Source organism: Syngnathoides biaculeatus, chromosome 5 (genome assembly GCF_019802595.1).
Source record: "Syngnathoides biaculeatus isolate LvHL_M chromosome 5, ASM1980259v1, whole genome shotgun sequence".
Classification (NCBI taxonomy): Eukaryota; Metazoa; Chordata; class Actinopteri; order Syngnathiformes; family Syngnathidae; genus Syngnathoides; species Syngnathoides biaculeatus.
The window spans coordinates 845,134-862,075 of NC_084644.1; the positions used below are offsets into that span (position 1 = coordinate 845,134).

At 50.9% G+C, this 16,942-nt stretch overlaps 3 protein-coding genes across 4 annotated transcripts; 2 read left to right on the plus strand and 1 right to left on the minus strand.

Moving 5' to 3' along the window:
* Nucleotides 1–72: 72 nt before the first annotated feature.
* On the minus strand, nt 73–6,157 carry pbx2 (pre-B-cell leukemia homeobox 2). 2 transcript variants are annotated; one of them, XM_061820389.1, is made up of 8 exons: nt 5,130–6,125; nt 3,882–3,955; nt 3,168–3,412; nt 2,899–3,089; nt 2,699–2,834; nt 1,894–2,035; nt 1,738–1,817; nt 73–720 (listed from the first exon to the last, which is right to left on the minus strand). In XM_061820389.1, exons 1-8 carry the CDS (start codon nt 5,426–5,428, stop codon nt 640–642), a joined length of 1,248 nt encoding a protein of 415 aa, XP_061676373.1. In that variant the 5' UTR covers nt 5,429–6,125; the 3' UTR covers nt 73–639. The 2 variants fall into 2 exon arrangements, with proteins under 2 accessions (XP_061676373.1, XP_061676371.1); XM_061820387.1 differs by having other exon boundaries at nt 2,899–3,412; nt 5,130–6,157.
* Nucleotides 6,158–6,508: 351 nt separating this feature from the next.
* Nucleotides 6,509–12,094, plus strand: LOC133501456 (G-protein-signaling modulator 3-like). Its single transcript, XM_061821238.1, has 5 exons — nt 6,509–6,757; nt 8,419–8,630; nt 9,475–9,658; nt 10,240–10,466; nt 11,835–12,094. The coding sequence occupies exons 2-5, from the start codon at nt 8,430–8,432 to the stop codon at nt 11,973–11,975; spliced, it is 753 nt and encodes a 250-aa protein (XP_061677222.1). The 5' UTR covers nt 6,509–6,757; nt 8,419–8,429; the 3' UTR covers nt 11,976–12,094.
* A 1,897-nt stretch (nt 12,095–13,991) lies between these two features.
* dnase2 (deoxyribonuclease II, lysosomal) lies at nt 13,992–16,679 on the plus strand. Its single transcript, XM_061821236.1, has 7 exons — nt 13,992–14,298; nt 14,459–14,556; nt 14,746–14,908; nt 15,012–15,093; nt 15,534–15,698; nt 15,764–15,961; nt 16,197–16,679. The coding sequence occupies exons 2-7, from the start codon at nt 14,459–14,461 to the stop codon at nt 16,538–16,540; spliced, it is 1,050 nt and encodes a 349-aa protein (XP_061677220.1). The 5' UTR covers nt 13,992–14,298; the 3' UTR covers nt 16,541–16,679.
* The last annotated feature ends 263 nt before the right edge of the window (nt 16,680–16,942 follow it).

Genomic DNA, 16,942 nt, shown 5'->3' on the forward strand with positions numbered 1-16,942 from the left:
TGAAATTGCTTCGCCTCAATTTTTCAATTTCATTTTGCAAATTCTCCGAGCGTTGTCGTCGGCGGCGGATGCTTGTGAATACAGAGAGTCTTTATTGTAAAAGAGGTAGAGAGAATACAGTACAGCTGTTTCACTGTACAGAAAAAAAAAAAAAATCAAACAAAAACATACGCACGCAGGCACACATCGGAAAAAAAAAGTGGGGGGCGAAAAGAGAGAGAAACAAACATACAGTCTTTGGATTTTCTCTATTGGCCTGTCATTCTCGCGCTTCAGCCATCGAGTCATAAAACAGCAAAAACATTTTTGATATTCATCTTCTAGTGTGCTTAAAACAATAATAATAATAATAATGCAATCACCCCCCCCCCACCCACACCCACCCACACACACACGTAGTGGAAAAAAGACAAGCCCTGATGCTGAAAGCAACAATAAAAATGAAATCACACCCTGCATGCACACGACGCAAACGCCCACGTTCACCCCAAAATAAACAAAAAACAAACACAAAAGCCGAGAAGGTAAAAAGTAAAACAAGCACAGCCGAGCGGGGCGAGTGGGGGGGGGGGGGGGGGGGGGTTGGGGAAACATATCATTCGTTCTGTCTTTGTCGCTCCTCAATCTTTTTTGTCCGGCTCAGTCCGAGTTGTCCGACTGGTCGCTGCGGGGGGAGGTGCCCAGCGGGGGCGAGCTCCGAGCCTGCCAGCTCCCGTTGCCCTGCGGGGAGGGGGCAAACATCTTAGCGGGTCGTATTCCTTCACGGCGGGCGCGCTGGAGCCTGGCCCGGCAGAGGCGGGCCACACCCTCAACTGGTCGCCAGCCAATCGCAGGGCAGTTGAGGGCAGCGGTCGCCGACCCCTTGCGTGGTCGTGTGCGCCGGCTTTGATATATGACGGGATGTTCTTTGAAAAATGTCTTTCACGTAAGCGAGTCAGACTCCAAATTGAAAGCACAAATAAGAATTTGCCACCTGTGCACCGCCGATTTCGAGTCTTCAATGAAGCCAGCGTGCACATTTTTGGGATGTGGGAGGAAAGCCGAGTGGCCACCCGGAGAAAAGCCACGCAGGCAGGCAGGCACGGGGGGAAACGTGCAGAGTCCATACGGGCAGGGCCGGGAATTCGAACCCTGGTCCTCGCAACTGTGAGGCAGACCTTTCATACATTTTCATGTATTTCTGAAGATATTATGGAGGTTATGCTAAAAATGAAGCGCTGCTAATAATGGTGAGCACGTCTTTTTAATTACATTTCACGCATTGCACCAATGAATATGTGAGGATATTATCCTAATGTGAACCTAAATTAGCATTATTGAACAAAATTTGATTTTTCCATTGTATTTGAGTGTATTTTGTGTGAATTATTTTGGAAATGTTGAATTTATTCCATTTATATTTGCTTTTTTACTTAAATTTGGAATTCCATTGGTGTACACGTTTATATAAACTGCTCGAAAAAAAAAAATAAAAAAAGACGAAAATAACATACACAATCCCCATGAAGGAATAATTCCATCTGAATATCTTTAAGCGGCCGCACTCGTATCGGCTACTTTTGTGAGTGCCTCCTTCAAGAATTTGAAGACTCGGGGTTACATTGGGCGGTTTTTTTTTGTTCTTGATGAAATAAAAGAAATGTTGTGAATTTATTTGGGAACCCGTTGAAAAGGTCAAAGGTCGACCGAAAGGGCAAAATGACGTCGCGAAGCGCGGTTGCGGCGGCGCTGAGGTACCTGCACCCCCATCTGGTAGGCGGCGTCTCCGTTGACCGGCGGGACCCCGAGGAACAGGTCAGCCGAGAAAGAGCCCGACCCTGCACGGGACCACCACACGGCTCTCAACAAACCGCTTGTAAAAGGTAGCCGAGCGGGCGTGAAGGCGCGGCGTACCCGTGGAGGTGGGCGTGTGCGGCGAGTCGTCGCCCTGTCGCGCCCCCAAAGCGTTCTTCATGGCGTACAGGTTGGCCTCCTCCTGGAACTTGCCGATGTTCTTCTTGTAGCGGATTCTCTTGTTGCCGAACCAGTTGGAGACCTGCGGGGGCCCAAAGGCAGCTCACGACCGGGAAGACGCAAAGTTTGCGCGCGTTCGTCTCGCACGACGATTTTTGAGGGGGTTTTTTTTTTTAACAAAAAATATTTTTAGATAAAGCTTCTGTTGACGGAAGGGTTAATAACTTACTTTTTGTTCATTTCATTCTATGTGTTTTTATTTGGGAATTTGCAAATACCCGTATTTTGTTCATTAAAGCATTACTTTTTCCTCATTTCTAAAATGTTTGTAACATTAACAATTATAAAAAGCTTTACAATGTTTGAAAATGCAAGCTTTTGTCAGTGACGCCCAATTGGGACACTTTTTTTTCCCTGAAGCTCTAATAAGGGTCGATTCAATTTTAGGATTCATTGTTTCGGCTCTCGGGTCAACTACTTGCGGGGGGGGGGGGAGGAGGAGAATCAACCACGTTCCATTGTAGTTATTAGTGAATAAATGAGTTTTTCATAGCGTCCACTTTCTTGCACTGGACTCTGTTGTCTGCACGAGTCGTCATTGAGTGAATCGTTGGTGCCCCCAAATCAGCTTAAACGATAGGAGGAAAAATCCCTCCAGAGTGATTCTGGGAGCAGGGAATGGTTTCTTTTCCTGTCTGCCTTTCCGGCTCCGCTGGTTTGAAAATTCCGCGGGCCGCCGCCGTACCTGAGAGACGGTGATCCCGCACTGTTTGGCGAGTTCTTCTTTGGCTTCTTCGCTGGGGTACGGGTTGGAGAGGTGCGAGTAGAAGTATTCGTTGAGCACCTCGGTGGCCTGCTTGCTGAAGTTGCGTCTCTTGCGCCTGACGGGAGCCAAACGCCAACGTTTGCGAGAGAAGGAACCAGCGAGCGAGCGAGCGAGCTCACCTGGCGTCCAGGAAGCGAGACCTGAGGATCATGACGGCCTCGCAGGTGCTCTGCTTGAGCTGCGTCTGGATGGAGCTGAACTTGCGGTGGATGATGCCCACCATGCGCTCGATCTCGCGCGGCGTGACGGGCCGCGTGCGAGACTGCTCCCGCAGCAGGTTCATCACGTGGGTGGTGAACTCGGTGCACGCCTGCAAAGGGAGCCCAAACGTTGACACGCGTCGGCCGCGTCCCCGCCCGCCTCTTTGGCGATTTTCCGCCGCACGCACCTGCTCGTATTTCTCCAGCTCGGTGTGGTAGATGCCGCGAATCTGGCTCAGCTTGCTCTTGTAGTCCGAGTGCTCCAGCGAGCTGTCGGGCGACATGCCGCCCGAGCCGGTGGCCGCCGACACGGCCGCCGCCGCCCCGCCGCCCTTCTCGGGCCCGGCCACGCCCTCGGCCAGCAGCATGTTGTCCAGGCGCACCAGCTGGGGGTCCTGGGGCTCCTCCTCCTGGTTGTTCCTCATGGACAGGCCTGTCCACAAAGCATTCTTACGGATCCTGGACTGGCGTTATTTTCCCCTTGAGATTCACGGAATCCCCGCTTATGGCGGGATAAAGAACTTTCCGGCTCGTTGGGAATCCGTCTCTCACTCCCAACTAACTCATCGTTCCACTGTGGAGGAATTTTTCGATTTGCACGCAGCACGCCGACACCGCACGGCCGGGTCGAGCGAAAATCGCTTTTCTGGCGACCACTCGTTGTTTTCGAGGACGTAACCTGGACTCAGTCCACATTCCGACGGCGCCGTACGGGCCGCTATATATAGCGGACGTGAGCGAGTCCCAACATGGCCCGACCGAACGGGTGGTGACCAGCTCACGTTTGCATTTTTATGTCCGAGCCGTTGTCTATTTTTAAAGCGTGCGGTACATGCGGTTAAGCCGAGTGGAGCTTTTTGGCCCGAGAGGAGAGAAGGCCACAAAGGCGAACGCGTGCGTACCTGTTTTTTCTTTAATCTCGCACAGCACGCTGAACAAGGCGGGCTTCATTCTGTGACAGTTGAGAGCGTGTTTCCTGGAAACGCAACAGCAAAGGCAGTTAGCGTTGGCGACAGGCTAACACCAAGCGAGGTGGCCAATTTTATCGATCGATCGATCCCCTTCCAAAGAAATCCCTCAGAGTGCTCGTGATTGTTTTCAATAAAAAAAGACTGGCAATTATTATTCATTGATGAATCAGATCAAATCCATCCCTTTGTGAAAATACGGGAGATCGTTTCATATTGACACTGCATTTCTGTGTAAACACAAATAAACGATTATTCTGGCCTTACTCTGTAACATCCAACAGAAAAGCTGCAAAAACAGTGAAGATTGTTTTCCAAAGAAAAAGTATGTGGTGGCAAATGTCTTCAACACAACCATTCTGCTTTCGTTGAGAATGACAGAAATTTGAGAACATTTAATAGCGGTGTAATAATTTGGCGATGGACGATGAATTCTGACACATTTGCTGTTTTTGACCGTTGTTAGGACCTTGGTCGCTTGTTTTTTTTTTGGCGTGCTGACACTTGAAGTTTGCTGGCGGGCTATGTAATAACTCGTTTGTATATACGGCCTATTATATACTGTATTATACATAAATAAAACTCAGGCACTGACAGTCGATACTGACTGTGGGAATTTGGCTCGCAAGCTAAGAGGAAGCCAAGTGACTGAATTGGGCTGCTCGACTTCGCCGCTGAAACGCCAAACAAGTTGTTAGCATGAGCCGCGAGCTAAATGCTAACATCAGGAAAAGTGACAGGAAGCCCGAGCGGGACGCCAGGACGCAACACGCCAAATACGACAGCCCGGAGGCCTGAAGCGAATTATTTGGGCGACTCGTCTCACACATCAAAGATGCGAAGCCAGTCAAATGTTGAATGTAGCCGGGCAGCCCCCGTTGGCGTTCGTAGCTTTCGGTTGTAGCTTAGCTTCAGCAGCTAACAATAGCCAGCAAACCAAATGAGCAACGAATGCAAGAATTATTCCGTTTATCGTCACATTCGCGTTCGAATGTTTTCATTTGCGTGTTTGGCAGCGCGGAGTCAAAGTGTGGTTACAGGCTGCCAACATTAAATGTTGGTGGGAGAAACTTTGCCACTTCAGACGGTATCAAACTAAACACATCGAAAACAAACGCACGGCGACCCCCGCCCCCCAAAGCGCAAATAAAGTTTGCAAAATGAGAACGGAACCCAACTGACTTGGCCTGCGCCTCGTCCAGACTTTGGTCGGTGATGGTCATGATCTGCTGCAGGATGTCGCCGATGTCCCGGCGGGCTTCGTGTCCGTTCTCGGCGCCGTTCTCCAGCAGGCCCGCCGGCTCGTCGTTGCGCTGCGGCGGCGGGACTCGGTGCGCCACGCCGGGGTGGCCGCTCATGGCCAGGCCCCGGCCGTTCGAGGCCCCGTTGGCCGTCAGAGGTTGCGGCTGCTGCTGCTGCTGCTGCTGCTGCGGCGGCGGCGGCGGCGGCGGCGGCTGTTGCTGCTGCTGCTGCTGCAACATCTCGTCGAGCGACGCGCAGTGGCGGCGGCGACGACGACGACGACGACGACGACGACTGCTGCTGCTGCTTCTGCTGCTGCTGCCCGACTCAGGGAGAGCGAGAGCGAGGCGAGCCCACCAGCGCCTCCACCGCCGACCACCGGCGCGAGAGAAGAGAGAAACAAGCAACTGCGCCGTCGAACCAGCAGCCTTGCAGGCACCGCGGCCGCACTGGCCGGCCGGCGGGCCGACCGGGAGGGAGGCCCCCTAGCGGTAGATGAGAGGAGCTGCGCCGCCCCGCGCATCCGCAGTCCGGTTCCGGTGACAAGATTTACTTCTAATGTACACAGTTCAACATATAACATAACCTTTGAATGCTGACAAGTCTTGTGAAACGCCGACCATTCATTGCTATCGTTGTGAGCGGCGCAGCTGTAGAGCGTTGGCCTCACAGCTCTGTGGATCCGGGTTCAAATCCTGTCCCGTCCTAGGTGTCGTTTGCCCCGCCTTCCGGTTCCCACACCCCAAAGAAATGCATTCATTGGCCCGAGGTGTGATTGCGAGTGCGACTCTTGTCTGTTTCCGTGTGCCTTGCGATTGGCTGGCGACCAGTTCAGGGTGTCCCAAGCCTCCTGGCCCTCGAGAGCTGAGATGGGCTCCTGCAGCACTCCTGCGACCCTCCTGAGGATAAGCGGCAAATAAAATGGATGGGTGGGCGGATGGATATTTGAAATAACTACCTTTGTGATCTTATGCTATTTTTTTGTATCATTTCCATCATTTGATTTGCTATTATTAGGTTTATTCTGCCAAAAATGCGGATGGGCGTCAGGCCGGAAAACTCCGCCGGGTTCGGTAGGCTTGATAGGTTAAGTTCTCTTTTTCTTTTTCTTTTGTGTTTTGTTTTAAATGAGCTGCGAATCAACAGGAAGTGAAGCCAAACCGCAGAAGCGCGTGTTTCGACACGACTTGCGCGCATCTCCTGCGAAACAGACGCGAGGCCCCGGTGACCCGGGCGGGGGTGAGGAGGGGGCGGGGGGGGCCGAGGGGGCGTTTGCGGCTTCCGCTTTTCTTTGACGGCTTCTTTGCCCGTGCGCTTCCGACAGGGGGCGCGCACGGGGGGCGCGCGCGCGGGGGCGGGCTTCGTACCGCCGACACAGGAAGAAAGAAAGAAAGAAAGAAAAAGAAAGAGAGCAGAAGGAGAAACAAGTCCTGGCCCTGAGGAACGCCAGCAATTTATTTGTTGTTCCCGCTTTTTCCGTCAGCCCCGTCGAGGTTCTGACAAGATGTAAACTTGGTCCACCGCGGGGGCTGCGAGATGTTCTAGAAGAGGTCGCGCAAGGCGAGGAGGTAAGCGTGCGTTGACGCACATGCACGAGCGTCTGTCGCCCCCCCCCCCCCCCCCAAAAAAAAAGTTGCATTTTGCTGGCGACAAGCTCCGACCTGCTTTTTGGCTTTTCCAAGAGAGACAGACGAGCCGTAAGCCGGGCGGTCTGCAACAAGCCGGTTCTGAAAGACTTGGGGCTGAGATGCTGGCGGGAGGACTTTAAAAAAAAAAAAAAAAAAAAATCCAAATCAAATTTATTGGGGAGTCGCTTTTGCTGGCGACACACAAGAAACTCTCTTGTGCTCTCGCGTGACGGCTTTCTAGAAGGCACAAATGACAAATCGGCCCAAAGGGGAAAAACTCGCGGTTGCCGGGCAGAATTCTCGGGGCACCAAACTTCCACGGGTGCTGTTGGGGAGCATCAGCGCACAAAAGAGTAAGAAAGGACAGGGAGAGGCGGCAGGAGACGCCCCAAAAGCTTTTTCGCTCTTGTGACACAATTGAGACACATTTTCTTCTTCAGATTCTTTGGAGCGATTGCTCTGTCTTGACGGAAACGGCGAAGGAGGGCACTGAAAACATTCCGTTGTTCCGCTTGCCCTATTTGCAATTTGACAATGATCCTTTTTGCATTTTGGATTTGGAACTTCCTTAACTACTCGCTATTGTGCCCTGTCAAATATAAAAGTAGTGCTTTAACACTTTCTTCTTGCGTATAGGAACCATGTTGACGTGAAGGGAGGAGCTTCGTTTACTCAAGCCGTAACTCATTCTTGCCCCCCCCGCCCGGCAATTATTTGGAGCCGCATTTGTTATTTTGCTTTTAACGGCAGGGCTCGCTCTCAACACCGTGTGACAAAATATTTGATTTCAGCCAAATATTTGGATTGCACCTCAAATCCAGGAAACCCCCCCCCCCCCCCCACCCACTGGGCAGAACTCACACCACAACATTTGTACTTCAAATTCACAGTGGTGCTTCCAAAAGAACTTGGGGCGCTGCCCCCCACTTACGAGAGGGGACACGGTGAGCTGGTCCCAAATAAATGCTAATAAGTTGACCCCGGCCCCGACCCCAAAACATACCAGAATTGATGGCGCTCGATCATTTGTGCCCCGAATTCCGTGCAAGCCAACGCAACTTGACAACAATCGCAGCTTGTACATGAAATAAAAATCAAATTCAAACCAAAAATTTCAGAGCGATGGGGGGGGGGGGGAAACAGCAAAAGCACGAAAACAGCGCCACCTCATGCTGAGTTGAACCCTGCAGAATCAAAAGGGCCTTGAAAAACAATTCCACAAATCAAAGTCAAAATCTATTTGTTTCAAACGAATCAAAAATTGTTATCAAAAGTTGAATTTACATGAAAATAATTGGATGAAAAGAAGTCGCAGGGAGCGTCTGTACAAACGGGTTGTCGGTGCAACTCCAGACGAATGAAATGAAATGAAAGCGCTGTTGCTAGGCAGAATCCACGGGGCGCCATCATTTTTGCCCCCAAGTCCAGTTCACTAAAAAAAAACACCAAAGCAAACGGAAGAAAAAAAGTTTCTTTTGAGGAAGATCCCTTTGATACAGTTTGCAACGTTTGCGAGTCTCTTGGTATGATGTAAAAACAGCGACGTCGGGAGGGGCGCGCGGCCCCCCCCCCCCCCTCGACCCTCGTCCGTCTCCCGCTAGGCTCCACACTGATGGCGTGCGCCGAGCTCAACGTGGTCGGCGTGTCCGAAGGGGGCCCCCAGACGCAGGCCGCTGAAAAAGTCTCCAGCGATGAAGAGATCTTCGAAGCCCGCCAGGAGCAAGACCGGGACCGGGACCGGGACCGGCGCCCGGGGGAGGAAAGTCCGGATCTGGAGAGTGACTTGTTGCAGAGCCACGGGGATCACGCCGAGGTCAGCTTCGTCATTTTCGGGACGCAATCGCTGGCGAGTGACCGAGCGAAAAGAAAAATCACGCTGAATTCATTTGGGAACATTCGCTTAGAAACTGAATTGTTGTTAAAAAATACCGGCACTCCTGCGACACTTGTGAGGATAAGCGGCTTGGAAAATGGCCGTGGAGAGCTTAGCGGTGCAACAACCCACGGACAGCTCGTCAATTATCAAGTTGATTGCTAATCAGTTCATCAGCGAGAGAGCGTGTTTCACTTTCAGAATTCATCTTCTCTGATTTTGGTTGTCCTCCATTGAAGCAGAAAAATCATTTCTGTGGTTGTTTTGATAAAATAAAAAAAAAAAACAAAACAGCTTTTCTGACGTCGCAAAGATGGAATCGGCGATGCTTGTTGGTGTAATGTCGCTCTGTCGACTTCAAATCATGTCCCGTTTTTCGATTGAAGGCTTGAAATTCAAAAATAATTTCTCAATCGGATTCATTGATGACTTCGTCGACAGATTCATCAATGAGTAAAATAATTCTTCGTTGGAGCTGTAGGGTCGGGATTCACATAACGCTATATTGTAAAGCGTCCATGAATCCATTTTCTGAGGCGCTTATCCTCACAAGGGGTCCCAGGAAGACCGGAGTTTATCCTAGCTATCGACCCTGAACCGGTCGCCAGCCAATCAATCGCAATGTCAAGCAGTTGTTGTCAAACACGCCCAACAATGTCTGAGCGCTCGAAGCGCCACCATTGAGACAAAATGAGGGAAAACGCTGAACGGTAAAGCTCCACAATTCACCACCACACAGTTGTCAGTCTCAGAATAGCATCGGGCTTTCTCGTCACTGTCGCAGTTGGCGCCTCGGCGCCTCCCGCCGCCCGACTTCCCGGAGTCGCTGTACGAGTTGCTGTGCACGCTGCAGGAGGGCCGGCGCCTCAACGACCAGCGATGCTCCTTCGTGCTGGGGGGCGACGGCGCGACGGCGACCAGGAGGAGGTGCCACTCCGAGCCCAACGCCGCCAAGCCCACGCACAGAGGTGACGCGGGCTAGCGGAAGTCAGCACGCCATCGGAGCGGGGGGGGGGGGGGGGGGCTTAACCCGCGACAATTGAACACGGACGGCTAACGAAGACCGAGAGGTTCCTTCTGAACCTTTCGGAACCCATTTGGAGGAACAAAAGGGCACCGTTAGTTTGCTACTGTTATTTCGGTCTCTTTATGAATACGATACACAAACGGGAAGAAGTATTTGCACGTTTACAGCAGGAATACATACGGAGCATGCAAAACTATGCAAAAAAAAAAGCTCAGCGTTGTCACACAGTCAGCCGAGCTCATCTGCGTGACTGCTGGGGAGCCATTTTTACAAGCTACCTTGGCGACCCCTGACCTTCCCGGTGACGTTGGGCAGCCGCCGTTTTTCCTTTTTCCCGAAGCGACGTCTCACCTGTCTTCTTCTTCTTCTTCTCCTCCTCCTCCTCCTCCTCTACGTGGCACCGAAGCGGCCTTCGTTGTGGTGGCCCTTTCAAGAGGGGGGATCAATTATCATCAGATCATCGCGATCGGCGGTCCCGTCCGTCGCGGTCGGCGCTGTGTTAATTGCGGTCTCCCGCGGCAGTGATCTTCTCGTCCATGACGTCGCTGCAGCGTGAGGAATTTTTCGAGCTGGTGGCGAAGGCGCAGGCTCGTCGGCTGGACGAGCAGCGGGCGCAGCTGCGGAGGTCGCCGCGAGGCAGGCAGAAAAGTCGAAGCTTCCGAGGGAGTCTCAAGCAGCTCTCGTTGACCAGGAGAGTCCCCAAGGTGCCCCCCAAAGAGGAGCTCTACAACATGATCCTCACCACGCAGGTACGTCACGCCTGAAATCACAAAAGTAAAGAAGTGAAGAATTTGATCACCCGCATTGTTCGCACACCCGGGATAGCATAGATTTGGAAGACATTTTACAAATGGTTTTTTTTTTTTTTTTTTACAGGATAGTAATTGATGCTAATTCACGTTAGCCCGTCTATGGCATTTCCAATAGAATACTAAAACTACAAACTGTTGAAACAATTTGGCGTTTACAATTCAGTTTTAGACTTGGACTGGCAAGCAAACGGCTTGAAGCAAGCACACGGTGCCTCTCATGTAGAGGACTGTGGGGGCGGGCGGGGGGGGGGGGGGCGTGAAAACACCCACTTTTGATGACAGTGACAGAGTGAGGATAGGCGAAACAAAAAAAAATTCATATGGTCTGCAGCGTATCCCACAATAAACGTTTTCAGCGCGGGACAATTTGCAAAAAGGCTGACATATAAAATGTCGTCAAAGTCAAGACGAAATCTGCGAGAAAGTGAAGTCCCCAGAAAGGTTCGAAATTGCCTAACGTTGCCACAAGATGGCGGCAAATGACGACACGAAGCTCCTCAATTTACGTCGGCGTAGTTCTTTGGCGACAAGACTCGGCAAAATGCTGCGACAAATAAGTTTCAATTCTGGTCAAACGGGCCAATATGCAAATAAAAATCGTCATCGTACGAAGATCAACGTACACCAACACAGTCAATCTCCAGCTACGGCCAGCGAATATTTTTCAAACTGATTGTCAATTATTCTATTGATGAAGCGGCTAGACGTATATTTTGCTTCACTTTTTTTGCAAAATCTTTTTTTTTTCCCCCAAGATTGTTACATGATTTTGATTTATTTGGTGTGGTTTAAAATGAAAACATCATCACAGGAGGGACAGTTAGCAAGCTTGTTCGTACTACGGCGGCAAATTATTATGTGAAAACGGGTTGCTTTTTGACGAAACATATAAACATGTAACAGAAGATATTTAGATTTTTTTTTTTTTTTTAAATCATACTTTGACCTGACGATCACTGTTTTTTTTTTTTCCTGGTTTGGTCTGCAACACACGTCATAAAAAAAAAAAAAAAAAAAAAAATCATCCAAAGTGGTGAGTGTTGTTTTCCAAAGTAAAAGCAGATATTTGCAAATGTCGTATTTTGGGAAAAAAAAAAAACAACCCAAAGTTACTGCGTTCGCTTTCATGAAAGACGGCAGAAATTGGACAATATTTACCGGTGAAACGCTGAAATGTGAGCATTTGGACAATTTGTAGTCAAACCCGATCTTGGTGCGAGAATCGAAAATAATCCAAAGAGAACTTGGTGACGGATGTTTTGTCAGTTACTGACTTTGCGTCGTTCCCGCGGTTCTCCCGGGAAGGCCCAAGGCAGGCTGGAGGATCAGCGCAGCAGGGCCCCCGGCCCCATGGACGACGACGACTTCTTCTCGCTGCTGCTGAAGGTCCAGGGGGGGCGCATGGACGAGCAGAGGACTGAACTGCCTTCCATGCTGCAAACATGACGAGGGCGATGCGGACGACCCCCAAAAATGTGAACCGTCCTTTTGCTTTCTTCACAAGTACTGCACAGCCTAAAAAATGTCATTAAAGAAAAAGTGACGTGAACTCACCTCTCGCGCTTCCATTTTGTACAGTGCGGCGGGCGTCTAAGGTAGCGCAGATTTGCAGTAATTTGTCATTTTTCCACAAATACTCAGGTCGCTGCAACCTCACGTAGCAGCGAAAGTGCGTTAAAGACGGACAACGTGGCGCGGCGCTTCAAAATAAAAGTCAGGTGTTTGCTCTAAAGCGGTGGGCGGGTGGCTTCCGCGACTGCACGGCGACACTCAAGTAAACACCGTTAGCCAATCTGAGGTAACCCAGCGGCGCGAGTCAAGGACGCCGGTGCGCTTTCAGACGCTCGAGACAAAATGAACCCACTCCAAACGCATCCGTTCACCCGACTGACGGCCGGACACTCGACGCGCAAACCGGGCCGGCGAACAGCTCCGGCAACTCAACTGCGCGCTCTCGTTCGCCGACTCCCACGTCACTCACCGGGCCGGGCCCCGCCTTTTAAAGACGTGTGGATTGGTAGTCGTGGACGCTCTAGTGGGGATGAGAAACATCATTTCAACGTATTTTATTTTTCTGCATGTTGGCATTGTGCAGAAAGATCTGAAAGAGTCTGGATGGGGTTAGCAAATGACTTGGCAAATTTTCATCAGCATCGGGGTTACGGAAGGTGACCCAGTGAAGAACAAGGGACGGACTTGCTCCGGTGGATTTTGGGTTCCTCGGGGTCACGCGGCGCTTCCTGGCAACCTTCCACCTTCTTTTTTCGTCTTTGGTGCAGTCAGCTGGCAGGAGGAGGAGGAGGAGGAGGAGGAGGAGGACGTTTTAGTCGTCCGTTGGACCCAAAGAGGTCCATCTTGGCGCCTGGATGCCGTGTCACTTCCTCTGATAAAAAATACACAAGCGCGTTCATGTTGTTGAGTGACAACCACGCTGCAGATAAAACTCTCAACTGTCATTTGTTTGAAATTGGCCGTTAAGATGCAACACTTTGTGTTGCGCTTCAAATCGCCGAGCAGAAACCGGAACGTGAGGGGGATGAAAAGTGGGAAGCGACCACACGCAGACGAGAAAAACAAAAGAGGAAGCACCGTGTGGCCGCCTTGACAAACAAACGCCACATCACCGAGCTCATTTTTGGTCACAGGAAAAGAAAAGTGGGGTCCGCACGTTGGCTTTGGAAAGGCGCACGATGAGGGAGGCCTCTCGCTTCGACTTGGGTACTGATGCTCGCCTTTCGCTCCCCTCAGGGACAAAATTAACCAGCTCAAGTTGCAGCGTTTGGCTTTGTGGTTCCCAATTCTCCCAACATGGACAAAAAAAGGGGCTTTTGGACCCAACACACACACATTACGAACACGCACGCAAAGAATGCTGGAAAAAAATGAAAAATTACAGGCGTGTCACGGTTAAAACATGCAACAGACAAAAAAAGCAGGTCTAGGTAAAATCCCGTCCCATTGCTAATCTTATTAGGAAATCTCCATTTTCGGAAATGTAAAAAAAACAAAACAAAAACCTCACTGTTGAAATTATTTTGAATTCCACTGGGATTTTATTTTAGATTTAAAAAGAGAGAAGCTGAAGTTATCGAACAATAATGCTCTTGGAAGTTCAGCCAGCCACGCCCTTTTCCTCCTTTTTGTTTTGATATTGCTGTCATAACTCGTGTTATTGCCCAAACAAGTTGCAATGACAGCAAATGTTCAAAGAAAAAAAAAACACGCTTCCACTTCCACAGTCTCCAGTATTCAAAAACCAAACACGTTTTCAATTTGGTGCAAAATATTCAATACTGATTTTGACTTGAAAACTTGACTTGACTTGAAAGAGCACAAATACGACTCACTACCATCCGCCAAGTGGCAGTAGCGAGCAGTCACCTGTATTTCACGATGAGTAGTGGTAGAAGAAGAAGAAACTTTGTTTTTTTTTTTTTTGTTTTTTGTTTTTTTCTTCTTCGCCCAACTTTGTCTCACTTTTTTAAAACAACCTTTTAGGAAAACAAAACGTACAAGTTCAACTTCCATGGCGTGAAATCAAAAATACAAATACAAAAAGAGGCAGAAAATCAGGAGAAGACTGTCTCGCTTCCGCATTTCGTCGCGTCGCAATCTCCTGAATTTAAAAAAAAAAAAAAAAAAACACCAAAAACAAAAACAAGAAGCAAAACGCGACGCGGACGCTTCGCGAATCCCAAACAGGAAGCCGACGGCGACGATGAGGAACGCAAAGTCTTCATTTGAGGAGCAACGACGCTGACATTTCAAGGCAATGGAAATCAATTTCTTCTTCTTCACTTTTTATTGCAGACACCACGCAAAACTTCGGCAATTTCGATCGGCTCGCCGATAAACACGGAAAAGTCGCGTTTCTGTCCTGAAAATGTTCGCTGCGTTGTTTGTGAGCGTCCCTTCTTGTTGCTTGGCAGATGTTTCACTTGTTGCTGCTGCTGATTTCCTGCCTGCCGCACGGGGGCGCCACTTCCCCAATAAGTTGCTACAACGACCAGGGAGCCGCCACCGACTGGTAATTCCACTTTGACAACATTTTGCCATTCTTGTCGGTTGTGCGAGGCAAAAACTTCCAGGTGGGTTTTTTGTTGTCGGGACTTTGCATGAAGCAACGCCCATTTGCATATTTTACGTGCAACGTATTTGGCACCTGACCATCGAAAAATGTGACAAACTCATCCCGAACCTTCGTTTTCCTTCCGAGGTTTTACGTCTACAAGCTGCCGAAGGAGCACGGCGGCGTTTCGGGCTTGACGTACTTGGTGATGGAGGCGGGCGGCGGGGGGTGGATGCCCGGGAAGGGCACCGTCAACGACACGGCGGGCGCGCTGGGCACCACGCTCGGGCAACTCTACTCGCACGAGAAGGTACCCGCTCTAGGCCCCGTTTTTGACACCTGCAATGCTGACCGCTTAAAACGCGCAAAGTTCTTTTTTTTGTTGTTGTCGTTGCTGCTGCTGTCGTGGGCAGAACCCGGAAGTGGCGTACGTCCTTTACAACGATCAGGACCAACCGAGAGGGGGCGGCGGCCACAGAGGGGGCCACACCAAAGGTGAGCGGCGCCAAAACGCAAACCGCCTCAAACCCGATTCGCCGCCATCGAGGTCCCGCGACCCAAGGCGGACGTCCCGTTTCCTCGCTAGGATCGGCCACGTGACGCCGTCTTGTTTCCAAAAAGATAAAAAAGTTGCTGCGGGTCGAAAGTGGAGGAAGTGCTTCCAAACGTTTCTTGTTGCTGCACACACATATCTGATTTCTATTCATAACTCCTTTACTCCATTTCAAACGTTGAAAATGAAAGACCAAAACTTGTCGTCATCTGTCTTGCAACGTAGCTCTTCCTCCTCCTTTTCACGATCGTATTTGATGTATGGAAATATGCACAGTATACGAGCAATTATGGCCATAAGTAAGAAGTGAGCCCTGCACCATCGATTTTTGTCGTGCGTTTCTCGCCGACGCGGTTGTGACCTTTTGCCGGGGTCCGCGCAGGCGCGGTTCTGCTGGACGAGCGTCAGGGCTTCTGGCTGCTGCACAGCACGCCCGTCTTCCCCCCCGCCCGCCGGGAGGGCCGCTACAGCTACCCCGACAGCGGCGTCCACTTCGGACAGAACTTCCTGTGCGTCACCTTCCCGCTGGAGCGCTTCCACGTCATCGGTAAAGGCGAGCCACCCCCGAAAATCTCCGCGCCGAAGCAGCTTTCTCACGCCGTCCTCGTTCAGGCGAGCAGCTGCAGATCAACCAGCCCAACGTGTACGACTGCGACGTCCCGCCGCCCTTGGCGGCGGCGGCGCCGGCTCTGGCCGCCGTCTGCGATAAGAGGGCCGCGCCCGTCCCGCCGGCCAATCGCAGCGTGGCGCTGATGTCCAAAGGCGGCACCGGCTTCGTCAGCTTCGCCAAGGGGGCCGCGTTCGACGACGGTAGGCCGCGAGCTCCTTTGCGACGTTCTCCGTTTTGGTAGCGGCTTTCTTTTTGAAAATTAAGTTTGCCTCGCCAAGAAAAAGTCTCGAGAAGCTGCCGTCCAAAAGATTTTGAGCCTTCCGCAAAGGGGATCTTGCTTCTTGTTTGAGATTTGATCAACGTGATCGTCTGCTGTAAAAAGGCAAACTTGAGATTTTTGCCAAGTGTCCTCCTCTTCTTGTTGGACCGGTGTAGACCTGTACCACTCGTGGGTGGCCCCCACCCTGCAGTCGGACCTCCTGGTGCAGTTCTGGATCCGCTCGGGCGGCATCCTCCCCTCCGACTGCTCGCAAGGCCGGAAAGTCCTGGACGTGACGCTCCTCTCGCCGGGCGGGCTGGCGGCCTACAACAACAGCAAGGACCACTCCAAGTGGGCCGTCAGCCCCCTGCCGGGGCCGGCGGGCGGCGGCTGGCTGTGCGTGGGGGACATCAACCGGAACCAGGCGGAGGAGAAGCGGGGCGGCGGGACGCTTTGTCAGCGCGACGCCGCCGTGTGGAAAGCGTACCGGGCCGCCGTGCTCCGGTTTCAGCCGTGCTAGCGCGAGCGGCTTCGATTTGGCCGATTCTTTTTTTTTTCTTTTTCTTTGAAACAAATAATATACATTTCTACACGTCCATGTAAAACACATTGAACGTATTTGATATTAACTAAAAACATAACATTTTTTTTTTTACAAATCTGAAATTATTGGCAGATGTTCCTTTAATGGCCGGCGTCCAAAATGTTCCACTGTGGTAGAAAAGTACGCAAAAAAAAAAAAAAACACAAAAAAAGTGGGGGCTGAGCTGAGCACCTTGTTGAAAAAGGCACAAAGAAACGCCGTTTAGTAGCACAACGATCACAATGTGCCCGACAAAACGGCGGGCGACTCAGCCAATCGGGAAGCTTCGGTGGCGACGAGAGCGCCGCGAGTCCCCGGCTGGATTTTGGCTCGTAGTTC

Coding starts and splice junctions, on each gene's coding strand:
- pbx2 (XM_061820387.1), bottom strand. CDS start 5,428: ATGTTGCAGCAGCAGCAGCAGCAACAGCCGCCGCCGCCGCCGCCGCCG. Junction 1,818..1,893: donor GCACACGCCCACCTCCACGG/GTACGCCGCGCC, acceptor GGTCCCGTGCAG/GGTCGGGCTCTTTCTCGGCT. Junction 721..1,737: donor CCTACCAGATGGGGGTGCAG/GTACCTCAGCGC, acceptor CCCTCCCCGCAG/GGCAACGGGAGCTGGCAGGC.
- LOC133501456 (XM_061821238.1), top strand. CDS start 8,430: ATGGCGTGCGCCGAGCTCAACGTGGTCGGCGTGTCCGAAGGGGGCCCC. Junction 8,631..9,474: donor GCCACGGGGATCACGCCGAG/GTCAGCTTCGTC, acceptor TCACTGTCGCAG/TTGGCGCCTCGGCGCCTCCC. Junction 9,659..10,239: donor CGCCAAGCCCACGCACAGAG/GTGACGCGGGCT, acceptor CTCCCGCGGCAG/TGATCTTCTCGTCCATGACG.
- dnase2 (XM_061821236.1), top strand. CDS start 14,459: ATGTTTCACTTGTTGCTGCTGCTGATTTCCTGCCTGCCGCACGGGGGC. Junction 15,094..15,533: donor CAGAGGGGGCCACACCAAAG/GTGAGCGGCGCC, acceptor GGGTCCGCGCAG/GCGCGGTTCTGCTGGACGAG. Junction 15,699..15,763: donor GGAGCGCTTCCACGTCATCG/GTAAAGGCGAGC, acceptor GTCCTCGTTCAG/GCGAGCAGCTGCAGATCAAC.